The sequence below is a fragment of the Bos taurus genome, chromosome 17 (genome assembly GCF_002263795.3).
Source record: "Bos taurus isolate L1 Dominette 01449 registration number 42190680 breed Hereford chromosome 17, ARS-UCD2.0, whole genome shotgun sequence".
Classification (NCBI taxonomy): domain Eukaryota; kingdom Metazoa; phylum Chordata; class Mammalia; order Artiodactyla; family Bovidae; genus Bos; species Bos taurus.
The window spans coordinates 7,072,871-7,096,501 of record NC_037344.1 but is presented as its reverse complement, the minus strand read 5'-3'; the positions used below and the strand labels follow the sequence as shown (position 1 = coordinate 7,096,501).

General features: G+C 38.0%; 1 protein-coding gene across 7 annotated transcripts in view; it reads right to left on the bottom strand.

Moving 5' to 3' along the window:
* LRBA (LPS responsive beige-like anchor protein) overlaps nt 1–23,631 on the bottom strand; it is a 757,395-nt gene that overhangs the window by 460,211 nt on the left and 273,553 nt on the right. For all 7 annotated transcript variants that reach the window (XM_024977540.2, XM_024977539.2, XM_024977542.2 and 4 more), the window contains exon 36: nt 5,361–5,469. In XM_024977540.2, the coding sequence (XP_024833308.1) occupies nt 5,361–5,469 (109 nt within the window). The remainder of the gene's footprint in view (nt 1–5,360; nt 5,470–23,631) is intronic.

Sequence of the window (23,631 nt, the reverse complement as noted above, 5' to 3'; positions counted from 1 at the left end):
CAGCTTTCATAGCAGATTGTGAACTGAAATATGCAATTTTAAACAAGTTATAAATGAAGCGCTTGTTTAAAAAAAAATGCCATCAATCTATTCATCCTTTTATAATGTATTAATAGCCTGTTCATTGAGAAAATGATGATTCTTTTGGTAAAGAAACTTTTCCTTCTGTTTTTCCACTGTTTAATTTTGTTAAATTTACATACAATGCTGTAATAAGCAGCCTTATATATCTACACTTACATACTATTACTTTTTTTCTTACAGATATATTTATAGAATAGAGTTACTGGGTAAATGGGGGTGTGTGTGTGTATGTGCGTCCATACAATTATTACTAAAAAATATATGACCATATTGCCCTACCATAATACTAAACTGTACATTTCCACTGCAAAAATAAAAGAATCCCACTGCCCACCTCATCAACCCTATCTTCTTCAACAGTACTAGCTATGACTCTTACTTTCTCTCAGTCAGGGACTAAAGAAGTGATATCATGATTAATCTCATTTACATTTACTTGAATGTTCGTGTAAACATACAATGATCTGATTATCATTTTATATGTTCCTGATAACTTACATTCTTCTGTGAAATCCTTATTCATATCCTCTAAATATGTGCCTACTGGGTCAACTTTTCATTTATCACTTCTTAAGAATTATTGAGACAGTAGGGCTCCCCAGGTGGTTCAATGGTAAAGATCCACCTGCCAACACAGGAGACGTGGGTTCAATCCCTGGGTTGAGACGATCTCCTGGAGAAGCAAACAGCAACCCAGTCCAATATCCCTGCCTAGGAAATCTCAAGAGGAGCCTGGCAGACTCCAGTCTCCATGGAGTAGTAAACAGTCGGACACGACTCAGAAACTAAACAACAATTAAGGTGGTAAATATTGATTTATCAGTCTTTCCACGTTCCATCATGTCCTCCCACACGATTGATTGCAAGTTTCCTCAGCTTAACATTAAATGTAGTAATAAACATTTACTTCTATTCTTTCTAAAGTGACCTGTCTTGGTTACAGAATTCTTGCATATGCTTTAGTTCCACTTTTACAGTTTTCCAAATATTTTTCTAAAACATTAACTAGATCATCTTTCATCTTATATATCTTTACTCCATTTGAAACATTTTTTGTATATATTATTTTTATAGTATTGTTTTAATTAGTATTGTTTATCTGGGAAGTCAAGTACATCCTCAACATTCTTATTTCATAATCTCAACAATATATTCATGCATTTCTTTTTTCCATATTAACTGGATATTTATATATCCAAATATATTATGGGGAAGTTTTTGATATCTAGATATCTTTTAAGGGATATTTAAATTCTAAATACTCTATTATTCTAATGGAATGATATGTTAATGTTACTTTACTGAATTTACATATTAATTTGAAAAAAATTTTTTGGCAATAATATCTTCACTTTGTATTATGAAAACATTATGAAGACATTTGGGGAAATATGAATAATGTCTATATTTAAATAACAGCATTGTAACTGTTAATTTTCTGATTTGATAACTGTACAAGATGACAACAAAGGATAGACACAGGAAATTCTCATTTAAGTAATTACAAGTAAAAGTTTATTATGGCTTCAACTTATTCTCAAATTCAGAAAAAGAGGACAGAAGCAAATATGGTGAAATTTAAGACACTGCAGAATTTAGAATGGTGAAGAGTAGTTCTTGTACTACTCATATCTCTCCTATAAATCTCAAATTATTTCAAAATAAAAGAAGGCTTCTACATTTCTGTCACTGTATGTCTCAAACCCACACACACAGAAAGATTTACTACCCAGTGTGGAATGACTCTCCAGTAGTTTATATTTTGCTTTTATCAACAAGATTTTATATTTTTGTTATAAATTACCATCTGTTTATTTTTTAGAGAATTCAACCCAAAATAATATTTTTAACTGTATACAAACTTTCTGATTTCCATTCTTAACTGGCTACTGATTGCTGGTCAAAAGATAATCTATTAATTTTTTGCATATTTATCTTATATCCAATAATATTAATGAAGTCCCACTTAATTCTGGTGGAAAAATGCTCAAGAATCCCTTAGATTTTCCCAGATCATAGCATTAGTGACCTGAAAGTGCTATTTCTTCCCTCTCTAACATTCATATTAACAGGATCTTGCAAATGCAAGAATATGAAAAAGTTTTGTTAAACATTGTTAATAGAAGGTATCAATCACTCTTTTTTTTCCTGATTTTAATAGAAACAGCTTTAAAAATTTCAAATGATATTTAGTAAATGGTAGCAAACAAAACCATCCCAAAGAAAAAGAAAATCAAGAAGGCAAAGTTGGTTATCTGCGGAGGCTTTACAAATAGCTGAAGAAAGAAGAAAAGTGAACAGCAAGGTACATCCAACTAAATGCAGAGCTCCAAAGAATGGCACGGACATACAAGAAGGCCTTCTTCAATGAACAATGCATAAAACCAGAAGGAAACAACAGAAGGGGAACAACTAGAGATCACTTTAGGAAATTGGGAATATCAAGGGAACATTTTGCTCAAAGATGGGCACAATAAAGGACAGAAATGGTAGAGACTTAGAAGACACCAAAGAGATCAAGAAGAGATGGAAAGAACTGTACAAAAAACATCTTAGTGAACCAGATTACTATGATGGTGTGGTCAGTCACCCAGACATTCTGGAGTGCGAAGTCAACTGAGCCTTAGGAAGCACTGCTGATAATAAAGCTGATGGATGCAATGGAATTCCAGTAGAGCTATTCAAAACCTTAAAGGATGATGCCATCAAGGTGTTACATTAAATATGACAGCAAATATGGAAGACCCAACATTGGCCTCAGGACTGGAAAAGGTCAATCCTCATCTCAATTCCCAAGAAGGGTAGTACTAAAGAATGTTCTACCCACTGGACAACTGCACTCATCTCTCATGCTAGTAAGGTCATGCTTAAAATCTCGAATGCTAGGCTTCAGCATTATGGGAACCGAGAAGTTCCAGATGTCTAAGCTGTGTTTAGAAAAGGAAGAGCAACCAGAGATCAAATTGCCAACATTTGCTGGATCATAGAGAAAGCAAGGGAATTCCAGAAAAACATCTGCTTCTGTTTCATTGACTACACTAAAGTCTTTGACTGTGTGGATCATAACAAACTGTGGAAAGCTCTTAGAGAGATAGGAAAACCAGAACATCTTACCTGTCTCCTAAGAAACCTGTATGTGGGCCAAGAGGCAGTAGTTAGAACCCTGTATGGAACAAATGACTGGATCAAGATCGAGAAAGGAGTATGACAGGTTTGTCTGCTGTCACCCTGTTCGTTTAACCTATACGCTGAGCACATCATGAGAAATGCCAGGCTAGGTGAGTTACAAGCTGGCATCAAGATAGGCGGGAGAAGCATCAACAACCTCAGATATGCGGATGATATGACTCTAATGACAGAAAGCGAAGAGGGACAAAAGAGACTCTTGATGAGGGTGAAGGAGAAGAGTGAAAAAGCGGGCTTAAAACTAAATATTAAAAAACTAAGATCATGGCATCTGGCCCCATCCCTTCATGGCAAATAGAAGGGGAAAAGGTGGAAGCAGTAACAGATCTCCTCTTCCTGGGCTCTAAAATCACTACAGATAGTGACTGCAGCCATGAAATCAGAAGACAATTGATCTTGGCAGGAAAGCTGTAATAAACCTAGACAATGTGTTGAAAAGCAGAGACATTACTCTGCAAAAAGATCCATACAGTCAAGGCTATTGTATTCCCAGTGGTCAAGTACAGTTGTGAGAGCTGGACTGTAAAGAAGGCAGAATGCCAAAGAACAGATGCTTTAGAACTGTGGTGCTGGAGAAGACTCCTGAAACTCCCTTGGACAACAAGGAGATCAAACCAGTCAATCTTAAGGGAAATCAACCCTCAATACTCATTAGAAAGACTGAAGCTGAAGCTCCAGAATTTTGGTCACCTGATGCGAACAGCCAACTCAGGGAAAAGACCCTGATGCTGGGAAAGACTGAGGGCAGAAGGAAAAGAGGGCGTCAGAGGATGATATGGCTGGATGGCATCACGGACACAGTGGCCATCAACTTGGGCAAACTTCAGGAGATGGTGAGGGACAGGGAGGTCTAGCATGTCAGGTCCATGGGGTTGTAAAGCACTGGACACGACTGAGTGACTAAACAACAACAAATGGTCATTATATTTAAATTGTTTTCTAATAAACATTTTTCCCAGAGTTTCATTAGGGCTGGATACTAAAATTTATAATGTGCTTTCTTCTACTTTTATTGATATTTTCATATGATTTTCTGATTTTTAATTGGTTGATTTATTCTGTAGGTAGATATATTAATATTATCCAAACCACGTTTGGAGTCCATGAATAAATTCTAAGTGTTCACACTATACAGCTGACCCCTGAACTACATGGAGGTAAATACAATTTACCTTCCATATCCAAGGTTCCTCCACATCCATAATTTCCTCTTACTGCAGACTGTGTGGTACTCTAGCATTGACTACTAAAAAATATTAGCAGATAAGTAGACCCACAAAGTTGAAACCTGTTTGTTGAAGAATCAGTTGTATAATTCTTTCATTACATTGTTGGATTATGTTAGAATTTTGTGCCCATATTCTTAAGTAAAATTGGTCTTCTGGAGTTTTATTTTTCCAGTGTCTTTTCTAATGTGAAATGAACCTGAAGAAGTTTTCTTTATTTTTAATGTATCAGAAAAATACCAGAAACATTGGAATTATCTGTTCTCAACATGTTAGAAAGAACCCCCGGATGCGGCTTTTTTTCCTCCCCAATTCTTAGCAAATGTTCCTATCAAATTTTCTAGTTCGCCTTAGGTGTGAATTTTTGTAATTTATATAGCTACGACACCATTAATTCTCTCTATGAATTCATGCTTGTGCCACAAATTCAGGAGCAAGTGCCGAGACAAGCACTGGTCCCAGGATGGCTCTGTCGCATGATCCCCCCGTCAGAAGCCAGGAAGAAAGCTGTATGCGCCTTCACCTCCTCTGCAGCAACCTCAAGGATAAAAAACTTCATGCCTCTGTTCAGCTTCTCTCTAGAAACCTGAAAGATTTCATCTACCATACGGGTTTTCACTTCCAGTAAACCAGCTCTACTTTACATACAGGAGAGCAAGACCAATTCACTAATTTACGTTACTGGCCAAGACTAGAGTCTTACACTATTTTTCCAGAATCCACCATGATACTCTCACAGATTACTTTTTAATTGTTTGAAGACGCATAATTGTTAAGACCATGCTGCAATGTTACCTACACAGTTTCCTGTGATTAACGTTTTAAAAAGGTAACTTCCTCAGATCACTCATAGGTATAACCTACCTCAAATTCCGCGTGTCTGTGAATATCCTCTGCTCGCTGCCTGCTCAGGATGAATTCAGCTTCATTTGCTACTCTTACTAGATGATCCTTCATTGTTTGGCTAAGCAACCTATGAAGAGATGAACATTGTCACATAAGTAAATGCATCCACATGACATGTAACTTTCCATTGCTCAGAGGTGGTGTGTTTGTTATTTGTGAGAGGGAAGAACATGCACTCTCCTTTTCTGGCATCATAACAAATGAAGGACTATTATTTCACACTAAACAAATGAAAAACATAACGGCAAAGAGTGATCTTTCTGGCAACAGCAGATTAGCTTTTATCAAACTAACTATCCCACAAAAGCAACTGAAAATGCTAGATTAAATTTATGTTTTACTGTTTTAAGGTACTGGAGAGCTTCCAAGGTAGCCGAGATTTAAGGAGCCAGGATCCGAGAGATGTTCAGCATGACTTTTCCTGCTGACACATTTGCTATTCATGAGTGGGAACAGAGAACCTAAATACAGCTGTTATAAGTTTTAAAGCACTGGGGAAATAAAAACGGAATTTTATAACCTTTCAAGGTGGAGGGATCCTAGATTACCTAGGCTTACACAAGCAGCAGAACTGTTCTGCAGGAAACAGACAATAGACCAGTTCCCCAAAACAATACAACAGGCCCCCAAACAACACCATGGTGATGTGCATGTAGATTAACTGGCAGCCAAAAAACTACAGAAAATTTTCATAATCTTGTAGAATGAGAAGAAAAAAAAAAAAAAAAAGAAAGATGTAATAGACTCATGGTAGGTCATGGACTCATAGTAGAAGCAGACTATTCATGTAGTAGACCCTGGGTTTTCAGAAGACCTAGGAGGGCTCCGAGCTAAAAGTAGACAAACTGTAAATAGGGCAAACTCTAACAGAGATTTTAAAAATTCCAGCTTTGAATCAGCTCAGTCTTAATATATGCGTGTTAGTCACGCAGTCCTGTCCAACTCTTTGTGACATCATGGACTGTAACCCAACAGGTACCTCCGTCCATGAGATTCTCTAGGAAAGAACACTGGAGTGGGTTGCCATTCCCTTCTCCAGAGATCTTCCTGACCCAAGGACTGAAGACAGGTCTCCGGCATTGCAGGTAAATTCTTTACCATTTGAACCCCTTGGGAAGCCACAGTCTTTACTATAATTAGCACCTAATCTAACTGCTGGGCTTCCCAGGAGGCTCAGTGGTAAAGAATACACCTGCAAATACAAGGAAACACAGAGATGCAGCTTCAGTCCCCAGGTCAGGAATATCCCCTGGAGGAGGAAATGGCAAAGCATGCCTGTATTCTTACCCGGGAAATTCCAAAGACAGAGGAGCCTAGTGCAAAAAGTCACATATGACTAAGGACATACAATCTAACTACTAATAAAAAATCAAAAGGAAATCCTTCAAGAGGAAGATATCATCATTTCCTGCAACATTAAACACAGTTTCCAAAATTCAATCACCAATAACATAGTGTGGAAATATACAAACTACTATAGGTAAAATAATAACTAGCGATGACTACTGTACAGCACAGGGAACTCTACTCAATACTCTGTAATGACTTATGTGAGAAAAGAATTTAAAGAGTAAATAAATGTATATGTATAACTGCATCACTTTACTTTATAAAAGAAATTAACATAACATTGAAAATCAACAATACTCATTAATTTTTTAAAATCACCAATGACAAGGTAGAGTAAAAGACTACACCAAAAGAATGAAAGCCAACTTACAGAAAATCAAATACTGAAGTTTCAAGGCAAAACCAAGCACGGCCCTGTGGAGCTCTTGGGTATGAAACCCTTTCCATGTCCAAGTTCTTTGGAGGGAACAGACGCTACCCTCCCTGACCTGCCCTGAGTCCCAAAGAGCAGATTCAAACATCTGCTAATCAGGGAAGGGAGGAGATGCAGAGATAAGGGAGCCAAGAAACAACAGTGCAGCCTTGAGGCAAGGTCCTGGTTCCCCTCAGTTCAGTTCAGTCCCTCAGTCGTGTCCGACTCTTTGCGACCCCATGAATCGCAGCACGCCAGGCCTCCCTATCCATCACCAACTCCCGGAGTTCACTCAGACTCACGTCCATCAAGTCAATGATGTCATCCAGCCATCTCATCCTCTGTCGTCCCCTTCTCCTCCTGCCCCCAATCCCTCCCAGCATCAGGGTCTTTTCCAATGAGTCAGCTCTTCGCATGAGGTGGCCAAAGTATTGGAGGTTCAGCTTCAGCATCAGTCCTTCCAATGAACACCCAGGACTGATCTCCTTAGAATGGACTGGCTGGATCTCCTTGCAGTCCAAGGGACTCTCAAGCATCTTCTCCAACACCACAGTTCTAAAGCATCAATTCTTCAGCACTCAGCTTTCTTCACACACCAATTCTCACATCCATACATGACCACTGGAAAAACCATAGCCTTGACTAGATGGACCTTTGTTGGCTAGGTAATATCTCTGCTTTTCAATATGCTATCTAGGTTGGTCATAACTTTCCTTCCAAGGAGTAAGCCTATCTTTTAATTTCATGGCTGCAATCACCATCTGCAGTGATTTTGGAGCCCAAAAAAATAAACTCCGACACTGTTTCCACTGTTTCCCATCTATTTCCCACGAAGTGATGGGACCGGATGCCATGATCTTCGTTTTCTGAATGTTGAGCTTTAAGCCAACTTTTTCACTCTCCTCTTTGACCTTCATCAAGAGGCTTTGAGTTCCTCTTCACTTTCTGCCATAAGGGTGGTGTCATCTGCATATCTGAGGTTATTGATATTTCTCCCGGCAATCTTGATTCCAGCTTGTGCTTCCTCCAGCCCAGCGTTTCTCATGATGTACTCTGCATAGAAGTTAAATAAGCAGGGTGACAATATACAGCCTTGACGTACTCCTTTTCCTATTTGGAACCAGTCTGTTGTTCCATGTCCAGTTCGAACTGTTCTGTCCTGACCTGCATATAGGTTTCTCAAGAGGCAGGTCAGGTGGTTTGGTATTCCCATCTCTTTCAGAATTTTTCACAGTTTTTTGTGATCCACACAGTCAAAGGCTTTGTCATAGTCAATAAAGCAAGAGACACATTAACAATATCTCTGAGGTCTTCATAAAACCAAAATCTCCAACAACTGGATGATGTCAGGATTCTTCATTCCAGAGAAGACCAACTGAGGCCAGATTAAAGGAACCAGAGAAGCTCATCAAAAGATTACCCGAGACCACATGAAAGCAGTGAAGGCCCTGAACAAACCCTAATCTTAGCCTTGAACCACTGAACCAAGCCTCAACTTTGAACCACTGCTATGAAACCCCTCCCCAGTTCCTCCCAGGTGCGGACATGCCATTTTCCAGGGCAGGTGCTCACTCTGTCCCCTTCTGCCTGGCAAAGTAACAAAGCTAATCTTTTCTACTTCACCAAAACTCGTTATGTTCTTGGGCTCCAAAATCACTGCAGATGGTGACTGAAGCCACGAAATTAAAAGATGCTTGCTCCTTGGAAGAAAAGCTATGACAAACATAGACAGCATATTGCTTTGCTGACAAATGTCTGTATAGTGAAAGCTTTGGTTTTTTCCAGTAGTCACATATGCATGTGGGAATTGGACCATAAAGAAAGCTGAGCACGGAAGAATTGATACTTTAGAACTGCTGAGTTGGAGAAGACTCTAGAGAGTCCCTTGGACTGCAAGGGACTCAAACCAGTCAATCCTAAAGGAAATCAGTCCTGAATATTCATTGCAAGGACTGATGCTGAAGAGTCAATACTTTGGCCACCTGATGCGAAGAGCCGACTCATTAGAAAAGACCCTGGTGCTGGGAAAGACTGAAGGCAGGAAGAGAAGGGGACAACAGAGGACGAAATGGTTGGATGGCATCACCGACGCAATGGACACAAGTTTGAGCAAGCTCCAGGAGGTGGTGAAGGACAGGGAAGCCTGGCAGGCTGCAGTCCACGGGGTCACAGAGTTGGACATGACTGAGCGACCAAAAAACAGCAACAAAGTCAGGCATTGAGAGAATTAAAAGGCAAACTTAAGAAAGGAAGAATATTTATATTTAGTATTACATACTTTACCAAATATAAAGTATATTTAGAATACCTATAGTAAACAAGGAAATTACATCTGAAAAAACAGGCAATAAGCACAATAATGCAAAGTACCAAACTATAAAAAACACATGGACAAAACATTTCCAAATGCCAAATAACTTCATGAAAAGGTTTTTAGGTGTTCAGGATTATTAATCATCAGGGAAATACAAACTAACAGCATAAAAAAATATACTACAGCTCACCAGAATCACTCTATTTACAAAAACAGTATCAAAATTTGGCAAGGATTATGAATCTTAGACTCTCATAAACACAAAATATATTTCAAAGAATTATTATAGCAACTTTAGCCAAACAATAGTCACTTGGAGAAGGCGATGGCACCCCACTCCAGTACTCTTGCCTAGAAAATCCCATGGATGGAGGAACCTGGTAGGCTGCAGTCCATGGGGTCGCGAAGAGTCAGACACGACTGAGCGACTTCCCTTTCACTTTTCACTTTCATGCATTGGAGAAGGAAATGGCAGCCCACTCCAGTGTTCTTGCCTGGAGAGTCCCAGGGACTGGGGAGCCTGGTGGGCTGCCGTCTGTGGGGTCGCACAGAGTCGGACACGACTGAAGTGACTTAGCAGCAGCAGCAGTTTAGTCACCCAGTCATGTCAGACTCCTTGCAACCCCATGGACTGTAGCCTACAGGCTCCTCCATCTATGGGATTTTCCGGGCAAGATTTCTGGAGTGGGTTGTCATTTCCTTCTCTAGAGGATCTTCCAGACCCAGGGATCGAACCTGGGTTTCCCACATTGCAGGCAGACGTTTTACTGTCTGAGCCACCAGGGAAGCCAAACACTAGCAACTATCAAATGCCCATTAAAAATAAAATGAAATTTTTTAAGTAGCGGAGTATTTATATAGTAAGATAGTAAAGAATATCTAAAAGAAATAATTACTGTTATGCACAACAAAATTAGTGTTAAGCAAGGGTACATCAAAAAATATATACATATAAGTCATCTCGTAAAAAACAAATATTTTTTAACTGATTTATAGTAACAGAAGTCAAGAGTTTAAGAGATAATTAGCTTGGGTGCTACTACAGACCTCTCCATATAGTGATTCACAAGGAACATTAGTAATGATCATACATATTTAAATGTTGCAAAGAATTACCTTGAAAATATGAACAGTTGACTCAGTGTTGGTAAATGCTTCCATAATACCATTCACCTATCAAATACCAACAGAATGATTCATTTCATATAAATGGGAGACTTCTGAAACATGTTAAGTAAAAGTCTTCTGAACTCCGTTCTTTAAAATGAATTGGAAAGACAGGATGGTCAGGGCTAGGATTATGCTTTTTATGTAAATAGCAAGGGTAGCTAAACTGCAGTTAGATAATGCCCACCTATAAAAGTTAGACCCAACAGTTATCACCAATGGCATGTCTACAGACACTCCATAGGGTTCTTCTGTCACTTTTTTGCAACTATTTTATCAAAAATGTAAATTTAATATGCAGAGGCTTTGATATAAAGCAGTCGTTACACTCCTGTCATATGAATATGTTCTCACAGATACAGAAAGATGTGTGTGTGTACAAAGGAGTTCCCTATAATATCTTATATTATTAAAAGTGAAAAACTGAAAAAAACAAAAATATACAGTCATATAATGCGATAGCCTGTATGCTTGTGAACTCAGTCACTCAGTAGTGTCTAACTCTTTGTGGCCCTACAGACTTTGCCTACCAAGCTCTTCTGTCCATGGAATTTTCCAGGTAAGAATAACTGAAGTGGGTTGCCACGTCCTCCTCCTGTGTATCTTTCCAACCTAGGGATCGAACGTACATCTCCTGCATCGGCAGGCAGATTCTTTATCACTGAGCCACCTGGGAAGCCCATAATGAGGTAAAAGAATAGTTTTTCCACAATATATTATGGAAAAAAATTTTGAAGAGTATTATGTATAATATGAATGTGGGGAAAATATGAAAGAAGATATATCAAATTTTCAGTTACCTAAAACAAGGTCAGAATTACGAGAACTGCTGCACATGAGACAAATCAGGCCTGTCAACTATTTTTGTAATAAAGTTTTACTGGAACAAAGCCATGGCATGCTCATCTGTTGCACTATCGTCTACGGCTGTCATCGTGTTGTCATACGACACTAAGTTGCACAGTACGTGCTCTGTCAACGGGAACTCTCCGGGCAAGAGTACTGGTGTGGGTAGCCATTCTCTTCTCCAGAGTACCTTCTCGACCCAGGGATCAAACCCAGGTCTTCTGCATTGCACGCAGATTCTTCACTGTCTGAATCACCAGGGAAGCCCAATCACATTGCAATACTACATTAAGTTGGATAGTAGAGACAGAGATTATATGGCCTGCAAACTCCAAAACGCTTACTATCTGGCCCTTTACAAAAAATGGTCCGTCTCTCTTCTCTAGAAAGTCAGCTCTATGTCCTTTTCCTCACATTTCTCTATTCTTTTAGGTTTTACAATAAGCAGTTATTAAAAGGAAGGAAAACACAAAATGTCTAAGGAAAATAAAAAGGCTTTGTGCTCTTCTACCACTTTTTCCATATCTCTATTAAGTTCATATAACACTATTTATAATTTGGTTCCAGGTCTGTCAGACCTTTCACCATTATCCACAAGCTATCTCCCAGTCACTTTAGAAGTTAGCAAAATGTCCTATCTATAATTTTTGGCTAACATCATCAAGGTATTTTTTTCAAATGCTATTAAACGGTACACATTCAGACACAGAGATAAAAACAATCCCGAGTGCAATTTAAAACCTGCTAATGAATAACTTCCTATGACACTGCAGAGAAAGCAACAACTTTCATGAATGCAGATGTGAAATACTGGTTTGTGCTTCTAAGTTTCTCTCTAGGGATCAAAAACCACATCGTGAATTTAACATCAATATACTGCCTCACAGCACTCAAATATTAATTGAATTGAAAAGTCAATGGCACGCCATCCTTCCAGTCCCCAAACAAGCACCTTCAAAGTTATTCTAGTCCCTTCCTCTTTGTTACTACCTCAGATATGCAGAGGACACCACTCTTATAGCAGAAAGTGAAGAAGAACTAAAGAGCCTCTTGATAAAAGTGAATGAAGAAGAGAAGAAAAAAAAAAGTGAACGAAGAGAGTGAAATAGTTGGCTTAAAGCTCAACATTCAGAAAACAAATATCATGGTAACCGGTCCCATCACTTCATGGCAAATAGATGGGGAAACAGCGGAAACAGTGGCAGACTTTATTTTGGGGGGCTCCAAAATCACTGCAGATGGAGGCTGCAGACATGAAATAGAAAGAAACTTACTCTTTGGAAGAAAAGTTATGACCAACACCTAGACAGCTAAAAACCAGAGACATTACTTTGCCAACAAAGGTCCATCTACTCAAGGTGATGGTTTATTCAGTAGTCATGTATGGATGTAAGAGTTGGACTATAAAGAAAGTTGAGTGCAGAAGAATTGATGCTTTTGAACTGGGGTGTTGAAGAAGACTCTTGAGAGTCCCTTGGACTGCAAGGAGATCCAACCAGTCCATCCTAAAGGAGATCAGTCCTCGGTGTTCATTGGAAGGACTGATGTTGAGGCTGAAACTCCTAATCTTTGGCCACCTGATGCGAAGAGGTGACTCACTGGAAAAGACCCTGATGCTGGGAAAGATTGAGGGCGGGAGGAGAAAGGGACGACAGAAGATGAGATGGTTGGATGGCATCACCGACTCAAGGGACATGGGTTTGGGTGGACTCCGGGAGTTGGTGATGGACAGGGAGGCCTGGTGTGCTGTGGTTCATGGTATCGCAAAGAGTCGGACACGACTGAGTAACTGAACTGAACTGACATAGCAAAGGTAATGGGGCACACACTCCTGTGATGTGTCACATTATGTAAGCTCCGTCTTGGCCCACAAGAGATTCTCCAGCCAGCCTTGAAAAAGTAAGCTGCTATGGTGTGACAGGGCCATGTGACAAGGGGACTAGGACAGCCTCTGGGTGCTGAGATTAGATCTTAGTAATCTAAGTAATCTTAGTGATCAGCCAGTAAGAAAAAGGGGATCTCAGTCCTCTGGGTGAAAGGAACTGAATTCTGCCAACAACCACATGAGCTTAAAAGAGGACTCTAACCTCCAGCAAGAACACACTTTGTGTAATACCTTTACTGCAGAGTTACAAAACCTGCAGTAGAGGATTCCGTTGAGCTGTGCCTAGATGGCCAACTCAAAGAAACTGCAAGATAGTAAATTTGTGTTGTTTCAAGCTGCAACATTTCTGGGAATTATTACATACCAATAGATAAGCAATATGAATACAGTTAGGACATAGAATACACGTACTATCAGAATTCAGAAGTCAAGATAACTATCAGTTCCTCAAGATGGAAAGAAGTACCAACAGAGAGCTAGAGCATAAAGATGAGCCTTAAATAAAGGGTGAAGCATAAAGGAGAGGAAAGGTCATTGTGCAAAACAGTATGAATGAAGTTACAAAGAGGGGGGGAAAATGTGTTCTGAAAAGAACACACCCTTTCCATCATTATTTTTCAAGATGCACACAATGCACAGATATCTAAATAGATAAGACATATACTATTGTCCTTTTTTTTTTTTTTGGTGCTTTGTATAAATGTAATATATGTAGTACAAAAAAAAAAAATGACACAACACCTAAATAAGGAAGCAACAATGGAAACACAGGAACATTTTTCAGTATAAGCCACACCACTATTAATATTTTACATACCTGTCCTTACATTTGTCTAAACTTATAAAAACTGTGCATATAAATATTTAAGTACATGTGTGTAAAAGAGTCATACTACACTGTTTATTTTATACTGTTTATTTTACTTAACGGTGTACCATTATCAAACAAAATTTTTGTGGATGGAATATAACATAATTTATTAAATTAGTCCCTTATTCACAGATCATTCTTGCCTTCTCTACCTTGACTGGTAAAATCATTGCTATTTACCTAGTTACTGACTAGAAATATCAACCATATCTGATTCTTCCTTCCTCATCATTCTTCACTTTCAATAGAACAAGTATGGTCCATTCTACCTCTCTAGTACCTCTCAAGCTGTTTCTTTCCATAACATCTTCCAATGCCTCAGGAGCCCAACCTCATGGCTTCAATTATTACAACATGTGTGCTCAGTCACTTCAGTCATGTCCAACTCTTTGCGACCCTATGGACTGTAGCCCACCAGGCTCCTCTGTCCATGGGGATTCTCCAGGCAAGAAAATTGGAGTGGGTTGCCATTTCTTCCTCCAGGGGATCTTCCTGACTCTTATGTCTCCAGCACTGGCAGGCCTGTTCTTTACCACTAGTGTCACCTGGGACGCTCCCTGATTATTACAATCCTCCAATCAAATGTCTTTCCACTAATCTCATTATTCTCAACAATATCTCAACAGGGTTAGTTTTCTGAAATGAAAATCTGATTATGACTGTACATCTTACATTTGGAACTTTAATACTTCTTTACATCTTCCTACTATTCTCTCAGCCAGGAAGGACATCATTTCTTATTCTATCTTGCCTATCTTATAAATCCTTCAAAGCCTTCAAAGCAAAACTCAGGATTTAACTTGATAAACCTTTTCTGACACGCCTCTTCTGTGGTACTTATTATACTGTATCATTCTGTGTAACCATTTTAATTAGGTATTTACAAATCTGTCTTCCATTTCAGATTGCACTGACCTTGAGTAGATTATCCTTATTATCTCCAGCGTATAAAACAGTGCCTGATCATTGGTAGAGGACTAGCAGTGCTTACACGGCAAATATAAACAGTTCGAACGTTTGCTTATGCCAGGCAATTCTAGGCTACTATATATGAGGAATATAAAGAATCATAAAACTGGCCACAGGGAGTTTACAGTATAACACAGGAAGTTAGGACCACATGCAAGTAGCAAGGTAACTGTTAGAAGCACCTTAAGGTTCTTAAACCATTTTCTTATCTTCCTCAATATCACACAGCACATTCCAGGTTTGTCTCCTGCTTAGTAGCTGCTTCTTCACTGTCTCCTTTCCCACTGCCTCCTCCTTGAACTACCTCTAAATTCTGTAGTTTCCCAGAGCTCAGGTCCTCTATCAAAATTATTTCATAAATCCAATGACTTTAGACTCTCACCTGCATGCTGCTGATTCCTATACCTCCATCCCTACATTTGGTTCCCTGTACTTTCCACCCACACAGTAAACTGTCCAACTGAAGTCTTCACTGGGACACCCAATGAGCATTTCAAATTTACCATTTCTAACACAGAACTCTTGATTTTACCTACCCACTGTCAATAAAAACTCTTGCCTGATCCCTACCTCACTTTTCCCTACTTCAATAAATAATTCCTAAGTCCCCTTAAAGTGGCAGAAGACTTAGTAACTGAACAACAAACAACAAAGTCCCCTTAAATATAACCCTAGGATTATTTCCTGATTTACCTTTCCCTCACCTCCAAATCAAACTCATGGAAGCAAGTTCTACTGCTTTAACTCTTAAATATATCACATATCCGTCTATCACCACTGCTAATCACATCAGTCTCAACCACCTTCACCTCTTGCCTGAAATATTGCAGTAGTATCTTCATTGATATACCTGCTTCCTCTCTTGCTCCATATCCCGACCCTGTCACAATTCATTCTCCACCTTCCCCCAACCTTGCCTCTTGTGGGATCAACAGGGATTGATTTCAGACCCTCAGTAGTGAAAGTGTGGAGTCCTAACTAAGCTGGACTATAATTCATAATAATACTCCATAATTCATTCATTCTTTTAAAAACACAGCTTATGCTGTACAGAAAACTGGATAACCATGTGCAAAATAACAAGGTTGGACCTTTATTTTAGACCATGTATAAAAACTGATTCAAATACATTAGAGATGTACATATAACACAGACAAATATAAAACTCCTAGAAGAAAACATAGGTGAAAAGCTTCCTAACCTCTAATTTGACAATGACTTCTTGGCTATGACACCACAAACACAGGTAACAGAAGAAAAAACACTTAAAAAATTTACAACTTAAAGCATCAACTTAAACTTAAAATTTTAAACTATCAAATTTAAAACTTCTATGTGTCAAAGGACATAATCAACACAGTAAAAAAGGCAATCCACAGCATGGGAGGAAATACTTGCAAATCATATACCTGATAAGGGGTTAATAACCAAAATACATATGGAAAAAACTCCTATAACTCAATAACAAGAAGAAATAAATAATTTAAAATGGGCCAAACTACTAAATAGCTATTTTGCCAGATAAGATATAAAATAACTAATTACACAGAAAAGAGACTAAACATCAAGGAAATGCCAAATGAGGAAATACTACCTTACACCCATTAGGATGGCTACTATCAAAAAACCGAGAAAATTACTGTTGGCAAGGATACAGAGAAATTTAAACCTTTTTGCACTGTGGGTGGAAATATAAAATTGTGCAGCCACTAAGGAAAGCAGTGGGGCAGTTTCTTAAAAAAATAAAATATGACCTATATCTCATATGGCTCATCCATGTGTCATATGACCCAGCAATCCCATTTCTGCATACATAGCCTAAGAATACAAAGCAGGGACTAGCAGCATTACACACAAAACTAAAAGGTGGAAGCAACTCAGTGGCTACCTATCAGTGAAAAAATAAGTAAAACATGCTGTACACACATGATGAAATATACAGTTCAGATCAGTAGCTCAGTCGTGTCCGACTCTTTGCGACCCCATGAATCGCAGCACGCCAGGCCTCCCTGTCCATTACCAACTCCCAGAGTTCACCCAAACTCATGTCCATCGAGTCAGTGATGCCATCCAGCCATCTCATCCTCTGTCGTCCCCTTCTCCTCCTGCCCCCAATCCCACCCAGCATCAGAGTCTTTTCCAATGAGTCAACTCTTCGCATGAGATGGCCAAAGTATTGGATTTTCAGCTTTAGCATCAGTCCTTCCAATGAACACCCAGGACTGATCTCCTTTAGGATGGACTGGTTGGATCTCCTTGCAGTCCAAGGGACTCTCAAGAGTCTTTTCCAACACCACAGTTCAAAAGCATCAATTCTTCAGTGCTCAGCTTTCTTCACAGTCCAACTCTCACATCCATACAAGACCACTGGAAAACTCTGCCTTAAAAAGGAAGGAAAGTCTAACATATGCTACAACATGGATGAAACCTGAAGATATTATGCTAAGTGGGGGGAAAAAAAGCCAGGAACCAAAGGACAATACTATACGATTCTACTAACATGAGATGCACTAACATGAGATCACAAACGAAAGCACAATGGTGGCTGCCCAGGGCCGGGAGGAGGGAGGAATGGCTCAGTATAGCACGATGAGATGAGTTCCAGAGAGGGATGCTGCAATGCTTGCACAGCAAAGGGAATGCACTTAATGACAGTGAAGTGTACACTTTAAGATGGGTAAAGTCTAAGTTTTATATTATGTATATTTTACCAAATTTAAAAATAAGTTAAAACCTAAAAAACAAACATTTTACTTAAATGCTGCCATCAAAAAACAAAACAAAACAAAACATAAAACCCTAAGTCATATCATGCCGCTACTCTGTTTAAAACTCTGCAACATATTTTTACCAAACAAATTAAAACCAAATTTCTGACGACAACAGACAGGGACCTATGTGACTGAAAATCTGGATACTTTTGGCATTTCCAACCTTCATTCTCTCCCTGAGTCATTTTGCTCCAGCCACTCTGGCCTTTTATTTGTTCCGATAATTCACAAACATCAGTCCCTTCTCAAGGCCTTTGCTCTTGATATTTCCTTACCATACAATGTTATGACCTAGATCTCAAACTGGCCACTTCTCTTCATTCAAATCAAGTGTCACTTCTTCACACATCTCCTCTAAACACACTATTATCGGTTTCCCTATAAAGTCTTCCCTCTCATAACATTATCCTGTACTGTTTTCTTCCAAGCATTTATCACTTTCTGAATCGCCTTATTTGCTCATTAACTTGTGTATTATTTGTTCCCTCTCCTATGACAGTAAAGTCTTACTCACAGCTGTCTCTTCCGGCTCCAGAAAAGTGGCTGCCGCACAGTCTACAGTCGATGAACAAGTACTAAGTGAATGACAGAAAATGAGTGCCGAACCAGCCTAAACCTATGATTCCGTGTTTTCTCTACCTCCAAAGTCTCGATTCCCTTAAGGGCTAACTGAAGCCTCATTCCCTCTAAGGAACACTGCACAATTTTATCTTAAAAGCTCTTTACTTAATGCCAGTCATATATCTAATGTTTATTACATACACAGCAGGTATTTCACTTGTTTACACAGTATCATAGCTACATATATTACTCTACCCTCCGTATCAGACCACAGGTGATTGAAGAAGCACATGTTTTATTCTTCTTTTTTAATCAACCAAAGCACCTAAGAGGTATTGTTCAGGTAGGCTGTACTTAATCATTATTTGATAAATGGATAGTTTGTAGCAATTCTTTAAAGTTCTCAAGTATCTAAATTTAACTAGGTAATTTAAAGCAAAACTCTAGAGGCTTTAAATTAGACAACTACATCAGAAATTTAAGTTTTAAAAATTTTCAGTACATAATAAAAAGTATTACTGTCTAATCTTAGTCATTTAAAAGAATATTTTAAAATCGGATTACAATGTACTGAAGTATTTCGTGTTACTTTCAGAGAAGAAAGGAAGCATATACATTTTTCCTTCATAATTTACAAAATGATTTAAAATACAGTATTTCAGAAGGCCCTAACTACATGCTTCTCATTTAAGTTAGACACACCACTTTTCCTTTTATTATGGAAAACAAAAATGACTCCACAAAATAATAAGATATCTAAATGAACAAAGAATTTTGCTTTTCTAAGAGGCAAATATTTTCCATCTATGTGCATATTTTCTAAAATATACAATTTATACAGTATTTAGCAGCTGTAATTTTAATAGTTGTAAAAACTATCTTTCCAACAAAGAATTATAGGTGAATTAAAGTTTTAATTATAATGAACAGTCTCAAAATAGTAGGTTTACTATTTAGCAAATTAAATCTCTAAAATGCAGAGCAAAAAATGATTCACATATATTAAGAAGAAAAAGTGGGTATAATTTATACCTCTAGCACAAGGAGAAAAAAAAAACTGCTTGTGTCAGCCTTAGGAAACAAACAGCCCTATCAAGTGACCAAGTAGGAGAGATTCACGCTAGCAGCTCAATAAATAACCGTAATGATGACAACCGTCGCCCATAACTACATTACAGCCCATTGTCCACATCTGATTATACTAGTCTAGACCTTGGGTAAGCACATACACACATTTTCACCAAGAGTTTTCCAATACTGCTGCTCTGTTTCCTGGGCTTTCTGCGACCCCCCTCCCCCATTAGCAGTGACTGTCAGATTTTCTCTACTAAACATCTTCACCATTGATGGGAAAGGAAAAGTTACCACTTTACCATAGCCTAACAACTGAGAATATGGAAGCAATGTGTCTGAATTGGAAATCTCTCTCACACTATAATTTCTTTAGAATTAACCACAAACAATAGTCACAAACCAAATCTGAGACGAACAAGTTGTTTGCAAAGTCATCCTTCAGTAATATCACAACTAATAAAATGTCACTTCTCAGAATATATTTTCATTTATTAATACAATCTTTATTCTCACATTGTAGTAAAGTGAAAGTGTTAGCTCAGTCGTGTCTGATTCTTTGCGAGCCTGTGGACTGCAGCCCACCAGGCTCCTCTATCCATGGGATTCTCCAAGCAAGAATACTAGAGTGGACAGCCATTCCTTTCTCCAGGGGATCTTCCTGACTCAGGGATCAAACTCGGGTCTCCCCCATTGGAGGCAGATTCCTTACTGTATGAGTAACCAGGAAACCCTATATGGCAGAAATATTACATAACTTTCCATGTAACCACCTCTTTGATCACATCACACACACACAGAGCATATTCAACAATTCAGTATCACAAAAATTCTTAAATGGATCTCTCTGTACTCCTTTCTGAGGTAAAGCCCTCAGGAACAATTTTGAGTAAGAGATACACAAGGTCTAACATCATGGAATACACAAGAGTGAAGTCTTAGAAACAGCAGACTGATCATCAACAAAAGTTTATTTTTAAACAAACTTTTCAACATTCTCTAAAAGGCTGCATATATATTTAAAGCCAATCTAGATCTTTCTTGGTTTAGAAATAGTCCAGGTGGTACCTACTTCTGCAAGCTAATACCCTTTATTAGGAAGACTAAAATATGTGCATACACTTTACTACAACTGGGACAGAAAGAGGAAATTATTTCTCACGAAACTATAAGAACTCAGTAACTTAATATAAATTTCAGATTTAACAAATATATACATATATATATACACACAAACACACTAGTCTAGACTTTGGGTAAGACTGATATATATATATACTGATATATATATATATATATATATATATATATATATATATATACACACTGATATCAATCTATTTTTCCAAACTTATTTTGCACAATAATCCCAAGTCGAACATTTTAAAACAATAGCTCATGGTAGGAGAGAGGGTAGAATGGAAGCAGATGGGCAGTCGCAAGCTGGCATGTTCTAGGTGAAACAAATTCTTAGGACTATATATACATATTCTTGAGAATAAATATTTTAAAGTGGGAGAGAAGATAGCTTCATAATAAAAAAGCAAAAACAAAGAAAACCACTCTGTTTACTCCCCACTTGTAATCCAGTTTAGGATTTCTCTGTCACAAAATATCTCCCATCTTCTAACTGCTTCTGTCACCACTGCTAGTTGCATTTGCTTCTCATTTCACAGGAATATGTCCTTTTAAATTCCACCTTGACCACCTGATTTAAAACTGCAACATTCTCTACCCCACAGTGCGCCTATTCTCGTTATCTCCCTGTTTTAACTTTCTCATAGCACTTAGCACCTTCTGACCTAGTAAGAACATTTTAATTTCTTTATCATCCATGTCGATTAAAACACACTTTTGGAGCGTGGTAATGCCTACTGTATCTACTGCTTTACCCCCAGAGCCTAAATCACAGAGCAGCACACAGCAGTCATGCATAAATATTTCTGAATGAATGAAGTGAACCAACTCAGTCTTTATTTTATTTTCATTTTACTTTTCTCAAAGTTTACCTTTATTTTTCTAGCCCCTTCTCCACCAATTTGCCTCTTTTTTCTATATTCAATTTCATTTAATAAAGTAAATGATTCCATTTATGTATAAACCATTGCAGTTTTTAACAATCTGTAAGATTGTGAACTTCTATACAGACACAAGCATATTCTACAGGCATTTTGAATCCACACCACATTTTTCTGAAAACCATAAACTTTGGCCGTGCTGAAAAACCTCAACTGCAGTGCCAAACATGTAAAGCCCTTAAACCTAGTGGGATTCACCATTTTTAGGAGGTGAAAAATATAATTTTAATGCAGTACCATTATTTTACATTGATCACAACAGAACAAGCCTAAAAAGTAACCACAAGAAACTGGCATCAAGCTGGAAAATTAAAAGTGAAAAATAATTTGACCATATGACTCTTTTAAACCAAAACACATGAAGAAATGAAATAGGAAAAATGTGTTTATCCTAATTAAGCAGAGAAAATTCTAGTTCTCTTTAATAAGCCATTAAACTTTCGAAAATAAGAAGCAGTAATTTAAATAGTCTAATCTTCAGAAGGAAAGAACACAATCCCTTCTAAATAACCCACACAAATATCTTTATCAATTCAATCCACAGTAAATGGAGATGAAAGTCTACTCTCAACAAATCTTTGAAACAATGTCCTATTACTCTGCCTTCCAAAATATCTATACAGCTGAACAAAGATCATAGCCAAACTGTTTATAATATTTAATTGGAGTCTTACTACACACATAATTTTAAAAATTTAACTGGAAAGTATATGGCTCTTTAAGAAACTCTCCAGAGTTTCCAACAAATTATTTCCACTTTGATTCCAAGTATATCTTTGGTTACATCAGATAAGACTACATCCTACCTAAACTGTTTACTTAAGTGCAACAAATACCTTTGCGTTTACCAAAATGTAACCCAAATAATAGCCAAGAGCATCAGAATAAAATGAAAAGTGTTTTTGCCTTCTCTTTCTCTCTCCTTCTCCTTCTTTGCCTTGCTTTCCTTTCATTCTTCTGACTTATTCAACAGACATTTATTTATTAGGACTCTATGATATTTGTAGTGAAGGGAAATGCTGGAGCTACAAAATGACTGTTCAGGAAGCTTAAGAGCAATGGAAGCAGTTGAATTCTAAAGAGCCAGACAAGTGTATTAGTACTAGAAACATTATGTCTTTTATGAGGGCTATTTACATATTCAGATACAAGTCTGAATTATTGCCTCAATAAGCAGATACTGACTATCCCCAGGGGATAATTAAGCAATGTGCCCAACAGTATGTGGGATAATCTGCCTTTCTGCGCTTTTCAAGGATGGGAAAAAGGAAAGACTCCTAGTAGCAAGTTTAAGAGTAAAATCCTAGGAGGCTATAGAAGTTCTCAAAATGTATTTTCAGTAAACTAAACCCAACAGTTTAAACAGAGGTCATTTTATAATTACTTATATATTTTAAAGGTTATAAAATTCAAGATAAGAATTTATATCTTAAAAATTTTAACAGATATTATTCCTTTAAACTAGGTTCCATAGTCTACTGCTGTGCTGTGCTTAGTCGTTCAGTCGTGTCCGACTCTCTGTGACCCCATGGACTGTATGTAACATGCCAGGCTCCTCTGTCCATGGGATTCTCCAGGCAAGAATACTGGAGTGGGTTGCCATGCCCTCCCCCAGGGGATCTTCCCAACCCAGGGACTGAACCCAGGTCTCCCGCATTGCAGGCAGATTCTTTACCATCTGAGTCACCAGGGAAGCCCCTCCACTGTCTACTACCTTTCTGATCTTTACCATCAAAAATTTAAAAACGTTGATCAGCCAATGGAATTGTGTCTGTTTTTCACTTTAAAATATAAATGAGGAGACAAATTAAAAATTTATGTAACAAAGATAGGATTTCTTTTAAGCTATAGAAATTTTACTTACAGGGAATCTGCACTGATTTTTCAAAATCCCAGAGTTTAAGAACAAAAATAGGACCATCTAAATAAATATA